The sequence below is a fragment of the Artemia sp. Qi Xiang Cuo genome, chromosome 4, assembly GCF_049724085.1.
Source record: "Artemia sp. Qi Xiang Cuo chromosome 4, ASM4972408v1, whole genome shotgun sequence".
Classification (NCBI taxonomy): Eukaryota; Metazoa; Arthropoda; class Branchiopoda; order Anostraca; family Artemiidae; genus Artemia; species Artemia sp. Qi Xiang Cuo.
The window spans coordinates 63,377,185-63,403,337 of NC_142797.1; the positions used below are offsets into that span (position 1 = coordinate 63,377,185).

At 35.6% G+C, this 26,153-nt stretch overlaps 1 protein-coding gene and 1 pseudogene across 2 annotated transcripts in view; one reads left to right on the plus strand and one right to left on the minus strand.

The window, feature by feature from the left end:
* The first annotated feature begins 295 nt into the window (after positions 1 to 295).
* Positions 296 to 26,153, plus strand: part of Klp61F (Kinesin-like protein at 61F) — a 206,626-nt gene continuing 180,768 nt past the window's right edge. For both annotated transcript variants that reach the window (XM_089088482.1, XM_089088483.1), the window contains exons 1-4: positions 296 to 409; positions 8,347 to 8,488; positions 12,085 to 12,240; positions 25,239 to 25,396. In XM_089088482.1, coding sequence (XP_088944608.1) covers positions 369 to 409; positions 8,347 to 8,488; positions 12,085 to 12,240; positions 25,239 to 25,396 — 497 coding nt within the window. In that variant the 5' untranslated portion in view covers positions 296 to 368. The remainder of the gene's footprint in view (positions 410 to 8,346; positions 8,489 to 12,084; positions 12,241 to 25,238; positions 25,397 to 26,153) is intronic.
* On the minus strand, positions 13,453 to 14,858 carry LOC148953322 (uncharacterized; annotated as a pseudogene).

A 26,153-nucleotide genomic window follows, 5' to 3' on the forward strand; every position in this document is an offset into this window, starting at 1 on the left:
TTTCATTTATTTCAGGTCAGTTTTGTTCTCCAAAAGCAATTTGTCTCATTGCTTTTGCTAAGGCCTAAATGCTTTCAGGCGATATAAATTAAAAGGAAAATATTTTAATCTACTTCTATTTATGATTATTGGTTTTCTTGCTTATCTTGATTCATGAAAATTTCCAAGGGACTAATTTTTCTTCTTTCCCGGCAGGGAAGGACTAATTTTATTCTAAAAAAACGATTAGGGATTTCACTTTAGTTAATTCGGACGCTAATACGGATTTCACTAAGTTCTAAAATATACCTAATTTGAAAATTTAAAATAACTTACAACGATTTTTGTATTTTAAATTCTGAGAGATACTAAGAACTGAAGAGCTTAGAATGTCAAAAAAAGATCATATTCAAGTATTTGTGAGAGTCAGGTAATTATAAATTTAATATGCTAGTGAATGTGTTATTCTTTTAGGACTTGTGAGTGTTAAGGCCTAGGCTTCTAGAGCCCTGTTCTGACCATTCTATTGGATGACTAGAGTTAGTTTTTGTTTAAATATGCCCAGTCCCTCTCCTAGTGTTTGAATATAGTCTTAGCATGGGTGTTCAAAGGGGGAAGGGTGACCAGTGGGTAATTTTAGAGATGTTTGCATTACTGAGCTATAAATGAAGAAAACATAGCCCACCACTCAATGCCTTTTTTTAGGGATACCTAAAGATGATAGGCCTAGGCTACCACTTTCTCTTAATTTTGCTATAGAAAAGGGTTAAAATATTGGTTAGAAACTTACTGTTTGATTGTAATTCCATTTTGGTAAAGTGCATGTGTCTTAGAAATTTCTCTACTTGACAAGTCTGCCTATTGAAATTTTAACAAAACAACAGTAGACCTAGCCTATACCTTAACTTCCAGGTTTTTTTTCCAGTCAAATTCTTCTTTAGCTAGTTTTGGCTATCTTGGAAAGGTTAAGGTTAAGAAAATGAAACTTTCAGAGATGGGTCTACAGGCTAAAGTATGGGTAAATTTTTACCAAATCATATTATTGACTTATGAATAAAGCGAATATACCACCCAATGCCTTTTTTATGCTCTTTCCAAATATAATAAACATTTTTGTCAGAAATGAATTTTACCACCACCCCTATAGGTAAATTTTTACCAAATCATATTATTGACCTACAAATAGCCTAAAGTGAATATAGCCTACCACTTGATGCCTTTTTTGGTAAATTTTTACCAAATCATATTATTGACTTACAAATAAAGTAAACATACCACTTAATGCCTTTTTTATGCTCTTTCCAAATAAAATAATTATTTTTGTCAGAGATGAATATTATCCCCACTCCTATATATATCACTTCCGGGTATATATTTCAACATGAGGGGGGTGAGGGTAAACTCGGCTTTTGACGTTACTCAGAGATAAGTTTAATCTTTCCCCCCACTCCCCTACGGGTCCAATATATAGCCTAACTTGAATTGGTATAAATAGGGTTTGGAAAAAAAATTCATTTCCAACAAAAATGATTATTATATTTGGAAATAGCATAAAAAAAGGCATCAAGGAGTATATTCACTTTATTTGTAAGTCAATAATACGATTTGGTAAAAATTTACCCCTTTTTTATATACTTTTTTATATAAAAATTTACCCCTATTTTTTTATTTACCCCATATATACCAATTCAGGGTATATTTGCACGTTAGGGGGGTGGGGGAAAAGTTTAAACTTACCTCTCATCTACACCAGAAATAAAATTTACCCCCAACCCTCTAATGTGCAAATATATACCCTGAATTGGTATATATAGGGGTGGGGGTCAAATTCGTTTCTGACAAAAATGATTCTTAGATTTGGAAAGAGCATAAAAAAAGGCATTGAGTAGTATGTTTGCTTTAATCATAAGTTGATAATATGATTTGGTAAAAATTTACCCCCCTATATACCAATTCAGGGTACATATTTGCCCATTAGGAGGATGGGGGTAAATTTTAAACTTACCTCCCATTTACATCAGAAATAAAATTTGCCAACCCCCCCCCCTGATGTGCAAATATATACCACGAATTGGTATGTATAGGGGTGGGGATAAAATTCTTATCTGACAAAAATGATTGTTATATTTGGAAAGAGCATAAAAAAGGCATCAAATGTTGTATTCACTTTATTTGTCACTCAATAATATGATTTGGTAAAAATTTACCAAAGTATATCCCAGGAAGGTATTTTAAAGTACCTAGCCTACCTCCACTCCTTCTCCCTCTAGAGCATCCTGACCTTTGGTGACCTTTAAAAATATGTGTGTTATAAAAGTGAAAAATAGATCTTCTACTTAAATGAAGTACAACAAAATTGTTTTCAGCTTCACAACTTTGCTAAATCCCAATTTATAAGGTTTTAAAGATATGAAGCCTAAATACATTTCCTAAATTTAGAAAAAAAAACAACATTGATATGGCTTAAAATTCTACACAAATAACAGAAATTGCATTTTCAGAACTAAAGCCATAGAAAAAGATACTGATAACTAAAAATTAAGGTAAAATGTTGTTTTGTTAAAATTTCAATAGGCATAGACCTGTCACATAGGCAAATTTCAGGACCCTCTAGAGGGAGAAGAAGTAGAAGTAGGTACTTCAAAATACTTTCTCAGGACATACTTTAGCCTATAGAACCATCCCTGAAAGTTTCATTTTCCTACCTAACCCCTTTTCAAGATAGCCAAAAGTTGCTAAAGTAGAATTTTACCTGTTTTTCTCTAGTTTTAGCTCTGAAAATACAATTCCTGTTATTTGAGTGAATTTTTAAGCCATGTCAATAAAAAGTGGTATTTGTAAGGAATTCATAATTTTGTTAGGGAGACCTCTTTTCTTTGGCATTCTGGAAGAAATAGAGATGGTTTTTTAGACCACCCCTATTTTACTATAGCATGATGCAATGTGATGGCAGTAACAAGAGCCCTGCCTTCTTGGTGAAGTTTTCACCAATAATTTGTCATCATAAATTAAAATGTAGTGTCTGTTTTGACAAGCAATTAAAAAGAAAAAAAAATATATTTAGTATTAATGGTTTATAGAATAAATATCAAGCAATAACAGTTACATTTTTAAAATCAAAAGAAAATCAGCTTTCCATTAATATGTGAATAGGCCTATGTCAAAATTAGATAACTGGTATTTCCAAAAAGAGGTCTTTGCAGGCAAGTCAATAAACTAATAATTTCAAGTGTTTTATCTTAAATAATTTTAATAATAACTATATTGATGCATAGTTTAGGTTTTTAGCTATTCATTAATATATACAATTCTTCTCAATTCTGCTTTGGTAGCAAGGTGTGAGGGTTTTAGTTTTACATCATTTTCCTCAAATGAATAGGCCTACTGGTTTTCTACCCTAATGGAAATATCTCCAAACTTACTAACCAGGGTAAGTTGCCTCAGTCACCATGGCTAGGAGTGTGGTGGATGGGGCTTTTTCTTCATTTGTTTTTGAGTCAGGAGAGGGATGCTGTAATTAATTTTGCACCAAGTGTCACCAACCCCAGAAACAGCCTCAAGTCCTATGCTATGTACAAAGTTGGCTGAGACTACTTTTAACTTAGGACATAAATAAGATAGAACAAGAAAAAATATAAGCTAGCTTAAAGTAAAACCTCCAGTAGGCTCATTGCACAGTACCTAATCTTAGACAAATTTGTGGTCAAAGTATAGGCTGTATTCATAAAGAAAGATATCAGGTTACTTGTCTTGGACATGTTCTTGATAGTTTTAGATAGCCTAATTAAAACTAGGCTAGTTAGGATTGGTTTGCTAGACAAAAATAGTACCATTTGATTCCTTGATTAACACTCTTTCCAAATATAACTGTCACTAGTCTGTCTTGGCAATTGCATTGCCCATGTCCCTAGTTGGGCTAGATATAGCCCTAAAATAATGTTTATCCATTGCTTTTTATTGATTTGATCATCTTATCTATTTGTTTAACAAATAGTTTATGCTGTTGACCTTATTTTGCTTTACATTGCCAAAACACTCAGCAAGTTGCCCCATAGACACCTTAAGACCAAATTATTGGCAGTTGCCATCCACACTGATGTTGCAGAATGGGTGATGTTTCCTTAGACCAAGCAGCAGCAGGTCTGACTTTTTACCAATAATGGTGATAAAGTATTTTCCAAACCATGGGATGTTGTTACATAAATGATATAGCAAAGGAAGCCATAAATAACATCATGCTTTACACTGATGACTCCAAACTTTTTGGACCAGCCATTCAACAAAGCCTGCAATCAGACCTCCAGAGAATCCAGAAGTGGACCAGTGAATAGCTGCTCAAGTTCAACATCAATAAATACAGCATCCTCTATTTTGGCAATAACAATTCTCACCTTACCAATAACAATGTCTTCCTGAGACTTTACAAGGCTATTGTTTGGCTGTTCTTGGACTTTGGAACATGTCTGACCTCCCCCTCCTACAAGCATGACACCAGAATAACTAAAGGAGTTCAAAGACATGCCACCAAATGCATCACAGGTCTTTAAAATATGCAGTATGATAAGAGACTGGAGCACCTAAAACACTCGTCTTCAGACATCTCAGATGTGATTTTATGCTGACCTACAAATATAATAGTCAATCAAACAACACCCTCTTCACAAAACATACAAGTCAACAAAACACTAGAGGACATTAGCAGAAGCTAGCAAAGCAAAGAGTGAAGACCAGAATGCGCCAAAACTTTTTTACTGAGTATATTTCCAACAACTAGAGCAACCTTCAAGACAAAACCATGACTGCACCCACTAGTGCCTCCTTCAAGTCAAGACTTGACAAAGAATGGAACAACAAGCCATGGAAATATAAATTGGATAGACCGTCCCTCTCAGCTGTCAACTAATGCAACATCACTGGGCCCGTTACACAGTGACCTTTCAAATTAACATCATTGACGTGGAGCAGAACAGATACTGGACGGACCTTATTTCGCTCCAAAGTGCGAATTAAGGTAATTAATTAATTTAGGTAAAGTCTGACTGGTCTATAGCATTTTGTCATTATGAAATGATAAGGACTGTTGAATAAGTGAAGTTCCATCAGTGCACCATATCAGCTATTGCAAATATAAGAAGGCATCTTGGTACCATCAAAAGAACATTTGTCAGCTAAATCCCATAGGTTTACACCATAAAAAAACTGTACACCTCTATGGTATACATAGTGCTTGACTTTCACATGTCACCAATCTCTCCTCTTTCAAGAGAGAGATAAACAACTCATTGAAAGTGTCAAAATGTCATAAAACATGAGAACCCATCCATACCATGGGAGGTTAGCAGAATTAAAATTCTGACCCACATCTACTAATGTAAAAGAGGTGATTTCATCATGGCATTCAAGCATCTACTAGTAAATCCCATTTCATGTCTACTCCCCCTCAACCCCAACCAGGGAGCATGGGGAAAATCCTTGAAAATTTTTGTACAAGTTACCACCTGCACTGAATGCTACCACTTCTTATCCAAATGTGGTGCCCCATTTTAGAATTCCCTAAGGAACCTATCTCAAACCCTAGAGTCATTCAAGCATGGCATGGACAAGGACTAGAAGGAATGGTGTCAATTGCCCTATCTCTGTCAATTGCAACAATTTGCCCTATCTGTTCTCCCTAATTGCATAAGATATAGCCCTGGGTTGTATGCAACACTGTAATACTAAAAATATTTGTATCAACATTTGCTATTCATTGCTTGAAATGTTGCATCTCTTTGTCAGTAGGTATTTATATACTTAAACTGGTGAACAACATTGCCTCATTCAAAAAGAAAGAGAACAGTAAAATAGATCTAGCCAATTATTTAAAATGATTTCAATTATGGATACAAATAGAAGGAAACATGAAGATATGATTAACAGAAACTTTGCATTATAAAATAAGATTTTAATTATTAGTATTTTCTTGTAGCTTGTATATTATTTAAATAATGTATGTTCCCACTTTTGATATAATAGCCACATTTGTGACAGTGGAACCAACCCCACTCCCCTCCCCTGTTGATGGTCCCAGATAAAGTCCTAAATAATACATTTCTATATTGATTATGATCAAGTGATACATCATGCCTTCTTTGTTAAATATTATTTAAAATGGTCTTAAAATGTGGATAACCAAGAAAGGGAACATGATAATCTGATCAATAGATATATGCTGTACATTATAAGGTAAGAATTTCATTGTTTTAGTGTTTATTTTAGTTGTGTATATATTGTAGGGCTTGGATCATCAGAGGGGTTGGGTGCATTCTCACAAACATAATTGACATTTTCAAATAGCATAAAATAAGGAATCAAATGATACTACCTTAAATATAATTGTCCAGTGTGCTGTTTTTGTGTCTATCATGTTTTCTTCAGAAGAGCTACTTTCATCTTTGTGTACCTTAAATTAGATGCCATGTTCTTTGTAAGTTCAGTTGAGTATCCATTATCTGTCTTAAGGATACCAATATGTCTAAATTGGTCTCAAAGGGTCTCATTTTTTAATCATCTGATGAGTTAGTAAGAGCAATTTTATGGTAATGTATCTACATTGAGCTATTTTGGTCTTTAGTCCTTAAAGATGTTTAAGGCTTATAGTTTTGTTTCTAATAAAGTTAACAAAGCCTGTCATTTTATGGGGGTGGGAAATTAAGCTTGAAAATCATGGAAAATCTTGAAAATTTTACAACAACACTCAAAGAGCAATCTTGCAATTGGACAAAAATTTTGAGCAGACTGAAGGCAAATCGTTTTGGTTTTAGCATCATTTATCACCTCATTTAGTGTTTATGAGGAAACCTGTTACTGGGAACTTCCTGGGAGGGTGTAAAGAGGGAGGCTCTAAATGGATTGGGATGAGGGGGGATGTGCATAGTTGTACCAACCTCAGGTGGCTTGGTGATGCAGTGACTTGTTAGTGCAGTGACTTATTAGGAAATGCAACTGCTGGAGAATATTTAGCTCTCTCCTCTGTTGACAAGACAAATTCAGAATTTCCGCTCAAAGGAGCACATTCCCAATATTCTATGAGCAAAGATTCAATTTGGTCACCCCTAGAAAAAAAATCTCGAACAAATGAATAACCAAGAAAACAAATGAAGACGCAAGTGTCTGACATGTGTATCATGAAAAATACTTCATGTTTGTGGATATAGGTATTTGAAACTTCTGATTTTATGTTCTTGGACATGTTGAATTTGATTGTGTAAATTACACCAAAATCCCTGACCCGTTTTTAGGGGGATATATTCCCCCATTTTAAATATTGAGAATCACTAAAAATATTGAGACTAATAAAAAAAAAAAATAAAAAAAAAAAATAAAAAAAAACACATCAAACATTTGTTTGTGTGCATTCTAGTTCATTTCAGGTCAAAATCTTGGGGGGAGGGTTTCAAATCTGACAAACTAGCTCTTAACCAAGTTGCATTGTAAGTCCTCATTATCATTAAAAAAAGGTAAGGACTATCTGAAATTTTCTAGGCAAAGGAAGGAGAAGTTGTCACCTCCCATCTTTGTTCAGATATGCTTTTAAATGAACTGTTCTTCCTCAATAACAGTTAATAGCAAACACAATTTTAAGGGTGGGCAAAGTGTTGAAAAATAGACTTTATTTTTGCCAGAAACAAGGAACAGTTCTCTAAATTTTGTGCTTTCTGTTTAATTTTGGTGTTTGGAAAAGAAGGGCCAATGTCTTTAAATTGATCTTCCTCCCTCTTCTTGTTGACCCATTAAACAACTCAAAGATAGAATAATCCTTCGTTTTTTTTTGACAGTTTTACTCTGAAGTCACTTCACTTCATCTTTCCATTTGGAATTTTCTTTTTGTCCTTTTTACTATAATACTATGGAAAGAAAATAGTATGATTTTTTAAGATCCTTTATTGGATAGTCATTTTCATGAGAGATTTAAGGGATGGATAATTTAAAAAATTATTTTTCATGGCCAATTATCTAACTTTTTGTGCATTCTAGCCTATTTTCTTCAGTATTTTGTAAGAAGTGTTTTTTGCTTTTTGGAAGAGGGGCTGCCTCTTTTCCTTTCTTTTTTCAACATACAATGACTGCATTTGCATACTTGTTTTCATTGTTGCATTGAAAGAGAGGAAAAAGAATTAAGGGTTGAAAATGTCAAGACAATCATGGCCAAATGTCTCTCCTTTACAGTCACCTGATGTCCAGTTCCCTCTAAACAAATCCTTTGGATTCCTGTAAGATTTTTGGTTATATGTTTGTAATGTTTCATCCACAATAAGATATTATTAAAATTCTGATGACACTAATTTGAGTCTAAGCACATATGATAAACATGTATTTTTACTTTAGACCACAGAATGGCCAGGAAAGAGCAAGATATTCACCTACTGTTGTGTCAGCACGAGGGACCAAAGAACTAGAAATTTTGGACAAAGCCACTATGAGTAAAACTTTTACATTTGACAAGGTTTTTGGGCAGGAATCAAAGCAGGTATGTTATTTTGATTATTAGTATCAATGCATAAAGACAGCAACAGTTATGTTTAGTTTTCACTGTAGATTGTTATATAAGTATATTATGATATAGACATTCCTCTTTTCAAGTCTATATGGACTTTGTATTAATTTTTTTTATTAATTATAATTTTTGTATTAACCCTTTCAAGACAGATGGCTCTGTCTGGCACCATGCTTGATTTTCCTTTTTCATCAACCAACTGCATTACCAGTTGAGACATGACATCCAAGAGAAGTCAAGAAGCTTCTTACTAACTTATATTTTTCTTATCAGACACTTATTTTTTAATCTAGTATTGGTTGGTTCAAAGTTCACACCTTCTTTATTAAATCACCCTTCTGTGAGTACTGTTGGTGTAACTCCTAATTATGGCAATGGCAAGAGATCTTTCAGTCTGGTTTCTATATGAACACATTGTGATTAGAGTTGCATGATACATTTTTCTCCACCTCTGACACTAGTGTCAGCTTTCTATGCTCTTTCCAAATCATGGTTCCATGCAGCATCATCTGACATAACTACAAAATCAAGTGGTTATTTTTTACATGTCAAAAACTATTCCTTTTGCTAGCCTTTGTGTAAAGTCTTTCTCTTTGTCTTTAAGTCTTTTCTTTCTGTCTTCCCTTTTTTTTCTTTCTTTATAAATATATAGAAATTGATATATTAGCCAAAATTGTTTTAGCCAATTTGAAGAAATCAATAGACTTCTACATTTCAATGACAACTCTAAGCAGCCTCCAACAAGCTGCCTATGCAATGCCAAACCTATAAAATTTGACTTAGTTATCAAAGTTGTCAAAAAAAAAACATTTGAAAGTTCCTTGAGATTAGTCATTGTCATTGTCATTGTCATTGTCACACAAGCAGATTTTCTCATTAAAGGCTGAGTTATGTTAAAACAATACAACTAAACAAGCTATGCAAATGGGGTTAGGAGGTGGTCTTGCAAAGCAGAGAAAGGAGTCTCATCAAATTCCAAGGTTGACGTAGACAATGGTACTGCTGAAAGCTGTAGGATTGAAATGTCTTCTGATTTGTGCCAAGCCATAACTTATAGGAACAGTGCCTCTTACTAGGATATCAAATCCTATTATGGCACTCTCTAATTTTGGCTCAACATAGTGCACCTAGTGCACAAAGTCATATCACTTTTGTATGTTATGTATTATGAATAAACACTTCTTTCTGTAGATGCTTGTCAAGGCCGTTTTTGAAGCTGTTTAGAGTTGGTGCCAACACTACTTCTTTGGGTAACAAGTTCTGGTCTTTGACTGCTCTAACTGACCAGAAAAAAAAAAATCTCTGTCTAGTTGATGCTGTTTGTTTCTGGATCTTTGCAGAATGACCCCTAGTATAGACATTAGTCTAACTACAGAAGAATTTGTTGAACTTGGTTCTATCTAGGTCCTTTCTCGATTTGAAAATCTGAATCAGGTCCCCTCTTTTTCTTCTATAGTTTAGGCTTGGCACTTTCATTTGCTTCAGGCGCTCTTCATATGACATTTCTCTTAGTCCAGGGAGTTATTTGGTAACACTTCTCTGCACAATCTCTATTTTGGTAGCATCGCCAATGTATGAGGGACCCCAGTCCATGTTTCCATAGCCAATGATTGGTCGCAAAAGGGCTTTGTAGAGCCTGGTGAAAGTTTTAGTGTCTAAATGCCTGAAAGACCACCTGATTAGACTAACAAGCCTGTTTGCCTTATTTGTAATTAGATCTGTGTATTGGTGGAATTTTAGCCCCAAATCTATAAAGATCCCCAAGTCTCTTCTATAATCAGTGTGTGATATGACTGAGACAGTGTTTGTTCTTGCTAATGCTGAACATATTCCCAAATATCAGTACTACACACTCTATTAGATCAAATGGTTTTCTCAATTGGCTGTTGCTCAGTTGTGGGAGGATGGGGGTATTCCTACACTCCCAACTGTGCACACTAACAAACTGAAAGGATTTAACTTGGAAGATAAAAAGCCCCCAAAGCACAGTGGTCAAGGGTCACATGACTGGTGGGTGGAAACAGTTCAACTGCAGAGCAATAAATCAGATTGACAGCAATAAAACAGGTTTCATGTTCTGCCATCTTAGGCTAGAATTCATGTAATTAACATGTGTAAGCAGTGCTTGGAATCTTCAAAGTTACAAACTGTTGTTTCAAGATCCTTTGTGATGACAACAGGTGTATGTGTAGAGTAGACTCATTAAATTTGCTCCTAGAACTATGCAAGATTTACTTCAAGATTAATAAATGGTATATGGGGAACTTCTTCTAAATTGTGCTGCTTTGCTTTGGGAATATGCAAACAGGCCTGGTCTAATGGGGTAACCATTGATGCTCAAACTGCAAAACATCGTTCGCACATCTCTAGTTGCTAGTTCATCCTTTGTTATGAAAAAGCTAGTATTATTAACCTGTGGAAAATGTCATTGTAGCTAGGATATTACTATCAGTGCATATATAGAGCTAGCCAAATTGGTTTACAACATTGGAACTCCTTTAGATCTTCCTTGACAGTGCCTGTAATGAAGAAGGGGGGATGTTCCCAAAAGGTAGTTCAATAGAGGTCCTATAGGACCATCAGGAAGATTTAACCCTAAATGCATATTTTTGTTTTCTTGAATCTTCCCTTGCCTAGAAAAACCTTCGACCCCCCAAAAGTCAGACTTAGTGTGAAACCATTGAGTAGATTGAAATTCAGGCAGGTATACTAAATTTAAGACCAATTGCAAACTTTACTGCACCGTAGTGGAATGTGTTTAGAATAAATAACCAATAAATTAAGAATAAATTTACCCCCTTGTATCTTGTAACAAAAAATCTTGTAAGTTCAAACAAGGCCATACCCAGGATTTTGTTCTGGGGGGGGGGTATAAGAAAACCACTTCTAAAAACACATAAAAAAATGTTTTTACATTTTTATTATGCTTTTGTGAGTTGGACAAACATTTCGGGGGGGGGGGGTCAACCCCCTAACCCCTCCCTGAATACCGCCTTGAATTCAAACATCAAAATTAGTTATGGAAAAGGTAATAAGAATTTGGAACAAGAAAAGATTGGAAATTTTGCCCAAATCTTAAATATATAGATTTTTTCATTTCTTGAAATACTATGAATTTTCATTGTAATAGAACAAGTGAGACCTTGTAGTTTTTTTTTTATGTTCAGCTTTAAGCTTCAAAATTAGTGATACAATGGTGAAATAAAATTTAAAAAACTGTAGGCTTTTCATAAATCAGAATTAAATAATTCTAATAATAGTAATTGTGAAAATTTTGTTGAATCTCAATTTTCCTTCTATTGCTTTTGTTTCTTGAAATAAATCATATTTTATTTTATTATCGATTTTTTTTTATTCAAGTATAATTATTAGTTGGATTGTTTCAACCAAATTCGTCGGTGATTCTTAATGAATATGGTGTAAAGATTGGACTCTTGAGGGAAAATACTTACAATAGTGGCCAAAAACGCATCCACTGAAACCTCCAGCTTTCCCTTAATTAAGAACTATGAGCAGACTGTGTGTTTTTATGATTTATATTAAAGTTTTGTGAAATGTTCTTTTGACAGGTTGATGTCTACAAATCAGTTGTTTCTCCAATGATTGAAGAAGTGCTAGCAGGGTATAACTGCACTGTCTTTGCTTATGGTCAAACAGGCACTGGAAAAACCTTCACAATGGAAGGAGAAAGGAACGAACACGCCAACAATTTATCTTGGGAGAGCGTGAGTAGCCTCTCTCCTTGTTAATTATAGGCTTATATACACAGTGACTGGCAGGTCAATAGAAATGTTAGGGTGTTACGTATTATAGGAGAACACTGGGGTGGGTGCATTGAACTGAAACATGGAAAATTGTATTTATGCCTAAATTTGTAACTTGCTTCTGGACTAACTGTTTTGGATTGGAGGTTGGGGTCAGATTATGTTTATTGCCAGATTCGTATCCAGTGTTTTTACTGTGCAGTTGCTTAATTGTAAATGCTTATAATGTCATTGCTTTTGGCTGAAGAAAAAATAAATAAAGGCAGCTGATGGATCTCTAAGTATTCAAACGCTGGACTTTTTTTTAGTTTGTGATGCCAATAACCTTAAGATGGATTCAATTTGCTCCTCTCTTAAAGTTAAACAAATTGTTAGAATACCAACTAATAGGGGAATTACCTCTCTAGATGTCATTTTGACTAATATCAATAATTTTTACAGTCCCCCTCAGGTCTACCCTCATATGGTAGAGCTACCTCATGTGGGTGGGAGTTATCATTTCTCCCTCTTCAAATTTTAAGCATTCTTTCTCAATCACTTATGGATCTTACTACCCTCTTGAAAATTCTGGCCTCCTTTCTTTTGGAATGTGACTGAGTGTTGAAGATTGGGTCATATTTACTAATTTACAAAATCTTGATAAAATAAAAGTGCTACTTTCCATACAAAGTTAATTGATAAACATCTAACTTGTTTCCCAAAAAAAAAAAAGATTTAAAAGGTGCTCCAGTCATAAACCCTTCATTAATCAACCCATAAAAACCTATTTAGATGGAAATTGAATCTTTTCAGAAGAGGCAAACTGGATGAAGCTAGTTCCAGTTCCAGTTCCAAAAATTTGTAGCAGGGTATATGAACAACCAATAAGTCCTTTCACCCCTTTGATACTCCAAAAAATGTCATCAGATATTTAGAAATCCATTGTCCTCAACTATAATCCTGTCTTCTTATCGGTTAAAGCAAACCAATCATCCCAATTAAACTTTTAGATTCTGCTGATGGGTTGCGGGAAGTGCGGGTACTTAAGTCACCTTTCCCCAGTAATTTAAGACCTACAGGCCGGCAAGTACCAATACGGCTCTTCATGCTCACTCCCGCTCTCTTCTTCACTCTCCAGAACAAATGATGAACAACCTTCTTCTTTTTAATGACATCATTATGCAATAACAAACACTATTCAATTAGATTCTTTTTTAAAATGTCAATAGATGCCTTAGAAATCTTTCTATCTACGTGTCAAGGCAGGCTCGAATTCAGGATTGCTGTGGAGGTATTAGGAATATTAGCCATAAGGCATAGGCGTTTAAGGGAAATGGTCTCCACACTCAGTGGCTGACAATCAAATAAAACATGCTGGATGGTTTAATCAGTTGCAAAGCAGACCTGGCATAGAGGGGAGGGATATAACTTCCAATTAAAAAGCATACTATTGAGAAGAAGGGCAACTGATTTCAGACAGTAATATAGCACTGTATATAATCTAGAATGAATAGGAGATAAAGTCAATTTACTGTGATTAATATTAGATCTTTGCCTAATAATATCACGTGAGTTGAGGTCAGAGAGAAGACCAGGATTTAACAAAGAAGCCTTGGCTGCCAGTAAATCCGTAGGGTCATTATATTTTATACCTTTATGGCTTGGAACATGTCGGAAATAAATCTGGCTTCGTTTGGCTTGGAAGTTACGGAGCTGTATCCTAATGTTGAGTAAGTCCATGTCACTGGCAACTCTATAAGTTTCCTTGAGCAACGGTATTGCCGATTTGGAGTCAGAATATTCTCTGGCAAAGAATATTCTCCTCCATAATGCTATAATTTAAGAGAACGCCTAGAGACAAGCGAGTGGCACATAATTCAGCTGATAAAATAGAAGATCCCAAAGGAAGGGGTGAAAAAAGCCTAAGATTCGGTGATAGGAAATGAACACCTGCTCCAGCTCTCAGACGCTGGACAGATCCATCAGAATAGATTTTTCTGTGTTTAGGGTAAAACTTCGAAATCTGTTCAGCCAGAATAGTCTGAATCTCATGATTGGGAATTTGGTTCTTATTTATTGGAAGAAGTTCTGCTTGACAAATATGTGGATTTATTTCCCACGGTGGAGTGTCAGTGAAGGGGTATCCATAGGGGAAATATTGACTCCAATTGAAACTGATTCAAAGATGAATGGCCATTGGTGCAAGCTGCCTTCGAAGCAAAGGTATGATTATACAGAACATGCTTGCTCCCATAAGCTTGAATTCGCAAGATGTATTCCTTCCTTTAAATGGATACTCTTTTACTTAGGAAAACCAAACCAGACAGTTGTTTTGATTTAGACAGAGAAGTATGCCTGTGCTAACCCAGAGCAATTCTCATAGCTGAATTTTGTAACGATTCCAGGGTTTTAATTGCTGACGAGGAACGAATTAAGAAGAATTGAATACTATATTCTAGATCAGAACGGAAATATAATTTATAAGAATCCAAGATTACTTTAGGATGGCATCCCCATTTGCTTCCAGCAAGTCTTTTTAAAACACAAAGTCTCCGAATGAGCATGGATTTAAAAGAATTAATATGTGCATGCCATAACATTTTAGAATCTAACCATAGGCCAAGTAGCTTCTCTGAGTTACAATATGGAATTTCACTAGAGAAAATTTGAAGATGATTGGAAGGATCTCTTGAGCAATTAGCAAATATAATGGCTTTGGTTTTACTGATTGAAATTGTAAAACCAAAAGCTGAAGGGAATCTCTGAACGAATCTTACTTCCTGTTGAATAAGACTTTGAAGAATTACAGTATCCTTTCCCGACTTCCATATGATCCGACTATATGTCTGAAGGCCAAGAAAAGAGTGAGAAAATTGGAATTCTCAAACTAAAAAATTGAACAGAAGGGGATTCAGAATTGCTCCATGAGGAAGACCTCTAGTAATGAGGTTTGTATCTCCTCTTTACTCATTAGCTTAAACATAAGAACTTCTATCACTTAAAAAGAACTTCATGAATCTTATGGAAAAGAATAAAAAGTACAGGTTAATTAAAAGGTCTATCATTATCATATAATACTTATGCGTATGGATCTGGCAAATTAAACAGAACTGCCATTACGACCTGTCGGTTTGTGAGAAAACTATAAACGTCAATTTCAAGGCGAATGATGTTATCCACAGAGGTGTGATCTTTTCTAAAGTCTGTTTGTACTCTCGGAAAAAGATTATTGATTTCAGCAAACCACTCAGTTCTTGAAAGAATAAGCCTTTCAAGGACTTTACTGAAGGCTGGTAAAACAGGTATGAGTCGTTAAGACTTGGGGTAACAAGATAGGTAGGAAGATTTCAAAATAGGTAATACCTGGGCAATCTTTTAAGCATATGGGAACTTTTTGCTTGGCCAAACAAGATTCTACACACTTAAGAGGGCATTATGGAAAAAACCTCTGGGGACTAAAAAGTCCATTTAATGTAAATACCATCATGAGCCGGGGAAGAGCTGATATTAAGAGAACTGAGTGGTGCGTTAAATTCATCTAGGGAAAATGGTTCCGTCAAGGACCTTTTATGTAAAGAAGTACGAGGAAGGGAACAAAATGGAGGTCGAGGGAAATGAGAATCAGAACCATCATTTTTATAAATATCAGAATATTTTTTGCTTTCATCTTATCTGAGGAAACTGGAGATCCATCCTGGATGATATCATATTTACGGTCATCATTAGACTGCTTACCACTGTTGAGTTGGGAAACTAATGAAATTGAGAATCTTTGAAATTGGGGTTCTGAAGCTAATACCTGCACTAAAATGCATAGTAAACTATGAAAAAATAAAAAATAAAAAGAGAAATTCGTAAACCGGCTCGATCCTGCTCCAAAAATAAGGTCGAAGAACTGTTAACTAATAAACACAAAAATTAGTACTCCGAGGTTAAAAAGCTATGTGGCAAGAGGCTAGAGCAGCTTAACTTCAGCTTAACTTGACTTAGCTTAACTACGACTTAACTTGAACCTGCCTGAGTCCCCTGACGCTATTGCCAATAATCTTAACAGATTCCTTGCTTCCATTTTCCAGAGCCTTCCACAATTGTCTTACCAACTACCAACAGGTGATCTTTCCCCTTCTTTTCCCTGTTTCCCCATCTGAGATAGAAAGGAGAATTGGGAAACTAAGAAAAAAAAGTGTTTGTCCTTTGGATATCCCATTTCCTCTTATTAGTGCTTTCAGTTATTTCCTTTCAATGCCCTCGTCTCTCCTTTTCAACGAGATTGCCGAGTCTGGGGAACTTCCAACGAAATGGAAACTGAGTTTCATAACCCTTTTGAGAAAGAAAAACGGAACGCCTGGTTTTGAAGGTGTTCGTCCTATTTCTCTCACCCCTACATTCTCGAAACTATATGAAGGATTCATTGCAGATTGGTTAAGGGAAGAAATCCTATCTTTTACTGACCTGAAGCAATTCGGAAACGTCAAATCCACTTGTACCTCCCTCTACCTTGTTTCTCTTATCGGACACATTGGGAAAATCCTCAAAGACCTTATTTCGTGGCTAAATTTAATTTCCATTTACATTCAACAAGCATTCGACTTTGTTAACCACAATACATTAGGTGAGAAACTTGTCAGTGAATTCAATATTGATTTTTTCGTGGTGAAATTGGTCGTCTCCTTCTTATCAAATACATCGCAGGTAGTCAAATAACAGAATCATTATTCCAATCCTCTCCCTGTCCACAATGGAATACCCCAAGGTACTCTTCTAGGTCTCCTCCCCGTTTCAGTTATGATTAACAGCTTCGCTAAGAAATTAGCGTCCCCCTTCCCATTTCTTCAAGATTTATACTTCATTTGTCCACCCGCATCTCAAATATGCTTGTCTGGTTTGGTACCCTGGTATCTCCTGCGAAGAAGCAGAAAAAATTGAATCTATTCAAAAAGTGCAGTGCAAATAATTTTCAAAAAAGACAAGATGCCAAACGTCTTCTAAGAAAAGCTAGGTTGGAAATCCTTGAGTGCAGGACTGTTATATTGTGCCTCCATTTGAAAAAAAAATACTATTACTGGCACGTAAAGTATTTTCCACAAACGTCACTCCCTGTCCAGATTATGACCGCCTTGAGCTGTTCCTGAACCAATTCCTACTTTGTCCCCCATTCGCTGCTTTTCTTCCAGATATGAAAAAACCTTTTCCATTTATTACAGAAAAAGGAACAAAATATCCCACTAATTTCTCCTTTTTTTATTGGATGGTGGTCCTGCCCAGGTTTTTTCATTTATTCACTTGGTTTGGTCCCCTCCCCCCCCCCACCCTCTCTTTAATATCCGTTTTAACTTTATTACATGCATTTTTTCTCATTTTTTTAGTTTTTGTGTTTATTTGCTTGTTTTGATCCCCCTCCCCACCTCTTTTTTTACGTCCCTTTTAATTTTTTTTAACATATATTTATTCTTGTATTTTTTTTTAGTTTAGTTTGACCAGTTTTTTATCTTTTTAACTGTTTAAGTGGCATTTTATAGTTAAATTATTGACTTACAAATGACCATTCGTTTTTCTCTTTAGTTGTCGTTGTAGCATTCTTTGCCAGTTTTCCAGTTTTCATTTTTTAGATTTTTGACTCCGGGGTCTGAAATCGGTCCTTTGGCGCTTGTGATAGCGATTTCTTGAAATAAATATCTTATCTTATCTGATGCTCTGAAGTCCATTTCTCAATTTCAAAATAATGAATCCTATCTCGTGTGAATTATTGAGTGTCCCAAGTATTTTAAGAATAGTAAGCTTTAAGCTTGTTAGCACTCTTTCGAACCTCTTGGCTTTAAGAGTATGGGAGAAAGAGTATGGTTAAAAAATAAAAGATGTTTTTAAATTAGTGTATGTGACATTAAAGTTTGAAATTAAGTTAAAAAGATTATTATGTCACCGAGAGGTGTGGAGGTGGGATTTTAAAAAAAAAAGATTATGGGAGAATGATTAGAAGTGGAACTCGAGTTTGTCCTTCAGGAGGTAAAAAAAAAAAACCAGCGCCATCTAATCTTACTTAGAAAATTATGAAGGTTATTGCAAAAGATCGAACAGAGATATTAGTAAAGTTTTCATTTCATATTTTTTTTTCTATTTTTTTGCATGAGGCCAAAGATGGAAGAAACAATTTTTTCCAGAAAGTGGGATATTTTTATTAGCTTAGCCTATATTTATTTTAAGTCAACTTGTTCTCTGCAACCCTGACCATTATTTTCCATTTTGTAGTCAATAAAACAAAAAGACAAATCAAAAATCTGTATAATTAGTTAAGTCTTCAGGTTGGATGTAAACATACTAAGGCCTTTAATTGAAATCCCAGTTTCGATGAATTAAAATTGAATTGAATATTTCCTATTCTGCCAGGCAGAAGTGGAGCTGTGAGTTTTCAATTAAAGCAGCAAATTTTAAGTAGCAAAGTAGCATATATTAGTCCATATAAATGGACCATATATATTTGCTTTTCTTTTTATATTTTTGTTTGCTTTTCTTTCTTTGCATAAAATTGAGAAATCGTGTAAGGAGATATTCGCGACAAGCCGTGTTTTAATGGCAAAAAAGTGCCAGCCGGAAATAAAAAGCAAATCTTTGGTGGAAGTTTTTTTGGTAAATATTCATAATTGTCGTTTAGTGCCTTTGGACTTATATTGGGCCGAAAAAAATCCTGGGATAAAAATATGGTCGCTATGATTTCTTTTTAATTCCTACAGAAGTACATTGGTGTATTGATTTTAATTTGGTAAATAGCTAATATATTATGATAGCTTATAGATAGTTATGATTGTTTCTACTTTTTGTTAAATTTGTTGATATTTCTTTGTACCAAAAAGTACTGTTATTCACATATATACTGTGACGTAGCATTTACCAATGAAAAAAACATATACTGTATTAACCCATATAGTTGTGTGATATCTGTTTGTGTGAATATAAATGTTTTTACTTTGATAACTTTAATAAATCAATTAATATTAACATTTTGGTTACTAAATACCAGTATCTGTATATTAAACTGACAACGCACATTCATTTGTATTTTTTTCAGTAAAGTGCAAATTATGTTTTGGCCTTGGGAAGGCATAGGGGTTGTGAGCCCAATTTATGTTAATTTCTGCTCGTTTTGAGTTTGACTCGGTTATTTATTGTAATTTCTGCTCGTTTTGCGTTTCATTTATTTATCGATGCTGACTTATGGTAGCTTCACGCTTAGTAGATTATTTGATTTTAATTTTGCTCATTTTTCGTTAAATGGAGTTCTTTAACTTTCTTTGAAAAACTTGTTTTGTGGAAAAAGTTTTTTCATTAATTTCTGTTCGTTTTATGTTGACATAGTCTTTTCAAGGACAAAGAAAATAATACTTTAAATCTTTTCGTTTTTTTAAGACTTTATAGTTTGGCCTGCTATTTGTATGCTCGAGGAAAATTTTTAGTAATTTTTAAAAATCGGGACACAAATAGTAGTGTTTCATTTATTTTCATACCTCCTCTAGTTGACCTGAAATAGAAAACTTGATACCATTCGCAAAAAATATCTGTTTCTTTACTTTGATAGCTTGGATAAACTTACGCTATTTTGATTTGGTTAAAATTTAAGAGCAGAAGTAGCCCCGAAAGTTGGAACATAATACCTTCAGTCGTTCTTGGGTTAGTGCTGAGATGCCTTATTGGGAATTAGCATTAACACAGTGCATTTTGATTTAATCTTAAGGCAACATTTAGTTTTTAAACATAATGGGCAAATGGGAGGGGGGGCGTGGTAGGGGGAATAGTTGTCCTCTAATCACTTTCGACTATTAAAAAGGGCATCAGCCCTATCTATTATCAAACGAATGAGCCCTTTTCGAAGTTCCTACGACAACTCCTTCGATAAGAAGTGCCCTGGTCTAAACAACAAATACAAAAACAAAAAATAATACATTATACCCACATCAATCTTTACTATAAAATATCAAGCCATCCAATCACTTTCGACTATTAAAAAGGGCACTAGGCCTTTCGATTTCCAATCGAATGAATCCTTTTTGAGTTTTCACGACAACGCTTTCTATAAACACCTTATATGCCCCCAGGGCACAAATTAAAACCCTTACCCTAAGGGCTGTTAGGGTGGTTGTCATCCTCTAAGACCTAATTTCCAGAACTTTCAACTACGCTAAACAAAATAGCTATCTCAATTTTTTGATTGGATGTGTTTAGGGAAATGGTGGGACTAAGAGGGGCGTTAGTTGCTCTCCAATCAATTTCAACTATTAAAAAAGGCACTAGCCCTTTCAATTTCCAATCGAATGAGCCCTTTTGAAGCTTCTACGACAACGCTTTAAATAAAAACCTTATATGCCCCCAGGGCAAAACTGACAACCCCGGCTCTAAGGGATGGGGGGGGGGGGTGTTATCCTCAAAGACCTAATTTCCAGAACTTTCTACTACGTTGAAAAAAATGTCTATCTGAAAATTTTGATTGAATGTGTTCGGAGGAATGGTGGGCGTGATAGGGTTATTAGTTACCCTCCAATCACTTTTGACTAGTAAAAAGAGCACTAGCCCTCTCAATTTCCAATTGAATGAGCCCTTTTTGAAGTTTCTAGAACAAATCTACTAATAAAAACCTTATATGTACCCAGGGCATAACTTACAACCTTTGCCCTGGGGGCTCTGGGAGGTTTGTCATCCTTAAATGCATAATTTCCAGAACTTTCAACTACATTGAAAAAAAATGGCTGTCTCTAAACTTTGATTGAATGTTTTTGGGGAAATGGTGGGTGTGAGAGGGGGGTTAATTACTCTCCACCCACTTTTGACTATTAAAAAGGGCAATTTCAATTTCCAATAAAATGAGCCCTTTTTGAAATTTCTACAATAACTTTCTATATAAACTTTATATGCTCCCAGGTCATAACTTACAACACTTGCACTGAGGGCTCTGAGGGGATTAACATCCTAAAAGACCTAATATCCAGAGCTTTCAACTACGTTTAACAGAATGGATATCTCACAATTTTGATTGGATGTGTTTCGGAAAATGGTGGGCGTGAGAGGGGGTTAGTTGTACTTCAATCACTTTCGACATTAAAAATGGCGCTACTACTACTACTACTAACAACTCACCACAGCACCAAGCCGCCTAAGGCCAACTCAGCTACGCACGCTCCTCCTCCATCTCAATCTATTCAAAGCCTCCCTTTTTACACCCGCCCACGAAGTTCCCATTTTCTTTAAATCTTTCTTTATGACGTCCCCCCATCCCAGACGGGGGGACCTGCTTTCCGTTTAGCCCTAGATGGTTGGCCGAAAAGAACAATCTTCAGCAATCTGTCATCCTTCATCCGCACAAGGTGCCCTAGCCACCTCAACCTTTCTTTCCTTATAGCCCTAGAGAGCTGTATTAAACCACATTTTTCGTACAGCCTACTGTTCCAAATACGGTCAGTCAGCCAGGAACCCAGAACAATCCTTAGGCAATTTCCCTAGAAAACGTCTAGAAGATATTCATCCCCTTTTCGGAGCGCTCTTACTTGAGAGCCATATTTGATCACTGTCATCACTGTAGCTTATAATATTGTAATCTTGGTTTGCAGACTTATCTTCCTATTCTTCCAAACTTTTTTTAACCGTGAAAAAACACCCTTAGCCTTGGCTTCGATTTTTAACATCTTCACTGCTCCCACCATCTTTACCAATAACACTACCAAGGGAAGTGAAGCCGCCCACCTGGTTAATCTCTTATTACCTAACGTCACCTTTTCGGCTTCACTTATTATTAGCCATACTGACTTAGTCTTCTCAACATTAGTTTTCAAACCTATTCTAGCCACTTGAACGCGTAAAACCTCTAAAACTGCATTCATTTTGCTCACACTTTCATCTAGGATGCTTAAATCATCACCATAATCCAAGTCCAGGAGACTTTTGCCCTGAGGGATGTGGGGGGAGGGGTTTCATCCTTAAAGACCTAATTTCCAAAACTTTCAACTACGTTGAATAAAATGGCTATCTAAAAATTTTGATTGGAAGTGGTTGGTGAAAATGTGGGGGTGAGAGGGGGTTAGTTGCTCTCAAATCACTTTCGACTATTAAAAAGGGCACTAGCCCTTTGAATTTCCAATCGAATGAGCCCTTTTTTCAAGTTTTTATGACATAGATTTCAATAAAAACCTTATATGCCCCCAGGGCATAACTTATAACCCTTGCCCTGAAGAATGTTGGGGGAGGGTCCTGCTCAAAGGTATAATTTCCTGAACTTTCAACTGTGTGGTAGAAAATGGCTGTCTCAAAATTTTTAGTGGATGTGTTCGGGGAAATAGTGGGCGTTGTAGGTGTGTTAGTTGCCCTCCAATCACTTTCGACTATTAAAAACTGCACTAGCCTTTTCAATTTCCAATCGAATGAGCCCTTTTTGAAGTTTCTACGACATCTGAAATTTTCCAATCGAATGATTCCTTTTTGAAGTTTCTACGAGAACGCGTTCTATAAAAACCTCATATGACCCCAGGACATAACTTACAACCCTTGCCCTGAGGGTTTTGGGGAGGGGGGGGGGGTTTAATCCTCAAAGATCTAATTTTCAGAACTTAAAACTACACTGAATAAAATGGCTAAATATAATTTCCAGAACTTTCAACCACGTGGAACAAAGTAGCTATCTCAAAATTTTAATTGGATGTTTTGGGGGGAAAGGGGGGCGTGAGAGGGGGGTTAGTTGCCCTCCAATCACTTTCGACTATTAAAAAGGGCACTAGCTCTTTGAGTTTCCAATCGAATGAGCCTTTTTTGAAGTTTATACGACAACGCTTTCTATAAAAAACCTTATATGCCCCCGGGGCAAAACTTACAACACTTGCCCTGAGTGCTCTGGGGGAGTGTCCTCCACAAAAACATAATTTTTATCTGGAAATCAACTGCGCTGAACAAAATGGCTATCTCAAAATTTTTATTGGATGTGTTTCGGGAATTGGTGGGCGTGGAAAGGGTGTTAGTTGCCTTCTAATCGCTTTTTACTATTAAAAAGGACACAAGCCACCCCAATTTCCAATCGAATGAGCCCTTTTCGAAGCTTCTGTGACAACTCTTTTGATACGAAGTGCCCTAGTTTAGAGGGAAGATATAATAAATAATACATTGTGCAAATATCGTTTTTAAATGCCCCTAGGGCATAACTTAAAACCTTTGCCCTGAGGGTTGTGGGGGAGTGTCCTCCTCAAAAACATATTTTCTATCTGGAAATCAACTACGCTGAACAAAATGGCTATCTCAAAATTTTAATTGGATGTGTTTGGGGAAATGGTTGGCGTGGAAGGGGTATTAGTTGCCTTCCAATCACTTTTGACTATTAAAAAGGGCACTAGTCACTCCAATTTTCAATCGAATGAGCCCTTTTCCAAGCTTTTACGTAAATTCCTTCTATACGTAATGCCCTGGTATAGAAACCAAAAAAAATAATAATACTTTGAGCCAACATCGTTCTTTAGTTAGGCAGCACGATTGCGCTGCCTATGACTATACATTTCGTTACCACGAACTGTTTAATGAATACAAAATAGTATAAAAGAAGAATTGCTATATACGAGAAGGCAAAGAGCCACCCTGCATCTAAAAGAATGTTACTCTTAAAACTGTACCATATTTCGAAACAATGATGGCAATCAAAGAGTTAAGATAATCAGCTCTAAGCAACTAGCTCTCTCTGTATCAAATACTGGCAAACACCTGAGGAAGAAACTTTAGGAAATCTGTAATCGCGTTTTCAGGCAATGGGTTTGAAGTGTGTTTTAAGTAGGTTTGACAAAATTCATTTTTAGTTTTTTCGTGTTCAACCCAGCGGAAGTACAGAGCGTTTTCATTCATGGGTTCCAGGTCTGTTTGACAGTGGGTCTTCAAAGTTAGGACGCACCAGAATAGCATGGTTGAACACGGGTTCTGAAAGATCCGAATGCGGGTATTCAAAACGATGACCTGCACAGCTCGTGTTCAACCCCGTGTTGGATATGGAGGGAACCTAAAAATCTGGGCTTTAGTTGTTGGCATGCAAAATAAAAAGCTAGCAAAAGCTTTAGATTTTTTAGATTTTTGCTAGCTTTAGAGCTAGCAAAAATGCATAGTGTCGGTAGTCAAAAATTTGAAGGAGGGCGGAGGAAATTTAAAAAGACGGAGGACGATTTCGCATATCATTTTGGATGTATGAAGCTCCTCCAAAAGCGAAATTCACCAGTAGATGAAACATGTGTAATAAAGGACTGCAGAGAAACTCAATGTGCCTAGTGGAAGCATTCCAAATCACTTAGTATGATTTAATGCGTGCACAGCTAAGCTGCCCTAGAGGGTAAGCAGTTCACTCCAGCAGTTTCCAAAATACTCTTCCGACAGTGTGAAATAGAGTCCGCTTTATGGTATATGCTTCAAGACTTGTGCCCTTTGAGGTTACATCTACCGATCAAATTATCTTGCCATATTGTTCTTTTAGGCTACCTTTAGAACAGAACTTTTTTGGGGAGTCGAAGGACCAATTGTTAGTTTATGAAGCATTAGGCAGGAGTTCAGAATTATTCCTTGGTGTTTGTGTAAAAATTTCTTCACAAACATTGTACTTTGCTCCAAAAAATAAATTTAGCTAAATTAGGTTCATTCTAAACATCAGTTCTAGATTGAAGAACACGTCCTAAGATTCAAAATTTTAAATTATGACGAATTGAATACGGTAAGTTATTTTTAACAGAATTTCACCCAACCCCAATTCGAAACTTGAAAACGAAGTCTACTGAGAAACCAAAATTGGCTGGTTTGGCTTGTCACCGGGGAATCTTGGCTTCAAGTCACACGCCAGTTGTAACTTTTCAAGCAAATTGTCATTAACTACGGAGATAATACTTCTCTTGAAAGCACTGAAAATATCAGAAATGTCCTTTGATTTTGTGCATGACGGTACACGGAAGATATTCTATTTATTATCTACATTTTGTTTGTTCTAGGATCCGCTTTGTGGTATAATTCCGCGTGCACTTTCACAACTATTTGATGAGCTTCGAAGACAAGAGCTTGAATTCACAGTGAGAGTCTCATTTGTTGAGCTTTATAACGAGGAGCTTTTTGATTTGCTATCAGCTGAAAGTGATTTGTCCAAACTCCGGTAAGTGTTTTCTTTTGGAAGCCATGGGCTGCACAGACGCAGCCTTCTTTATAATGTTCTTGCACGAACAATAAGCTGCCAGACATGGAGCTTATCTTGGCGAATTTTAAACTTTTAAAACATGGCTGCTTAAAAGGGAAAATTGCTTGGTCATTCTGTCATTAAGCATGCTAAGGAAAACTAGACGAGCTTAAACACTAAAACTCGATGCAAAGCAGTTTTGAATCAGTTTTTTTTTCTGTTTTTTTTTTTTTTTTTTTCAAAAAAAAAACAACTAAGAAATGTATCTAGTTTGGATGTCATGAAATGTGTGTGTTATTTAAATATTTATTTATGAATAATTGAATAATAAACTGAATTGATAAAAAGATTAAATAATAAAAACACTAAATAAACTAAATTAATATAAAAATTGGTTATTATAAATAGTCAAAACAAATGAATATACCAAAAAATAAGTAAAAATAACAGCTTATGACTGTCTCAGTAAGTGCAGTCATAAGTGTATTCACATCTCCATTATACAGGGATTCTTTGGTACAAATTGTGGTTATTGTTGGTCAGATTAAACGTGCTGTATGTAATAGCTTGTATTGTTCAATACCCAGGTGTAAATCCACTGAAGGGGATTAGGTAAGAAGGGACTAGGGAATTAGAAGGTAATTCGAATATGTGCGCGATTTTTCGTCTTGCTGCGATGCTTTTTTGACTTTTAATTATTTTTTTTTTATAAAAACCGAAAATATCAATTGTTACT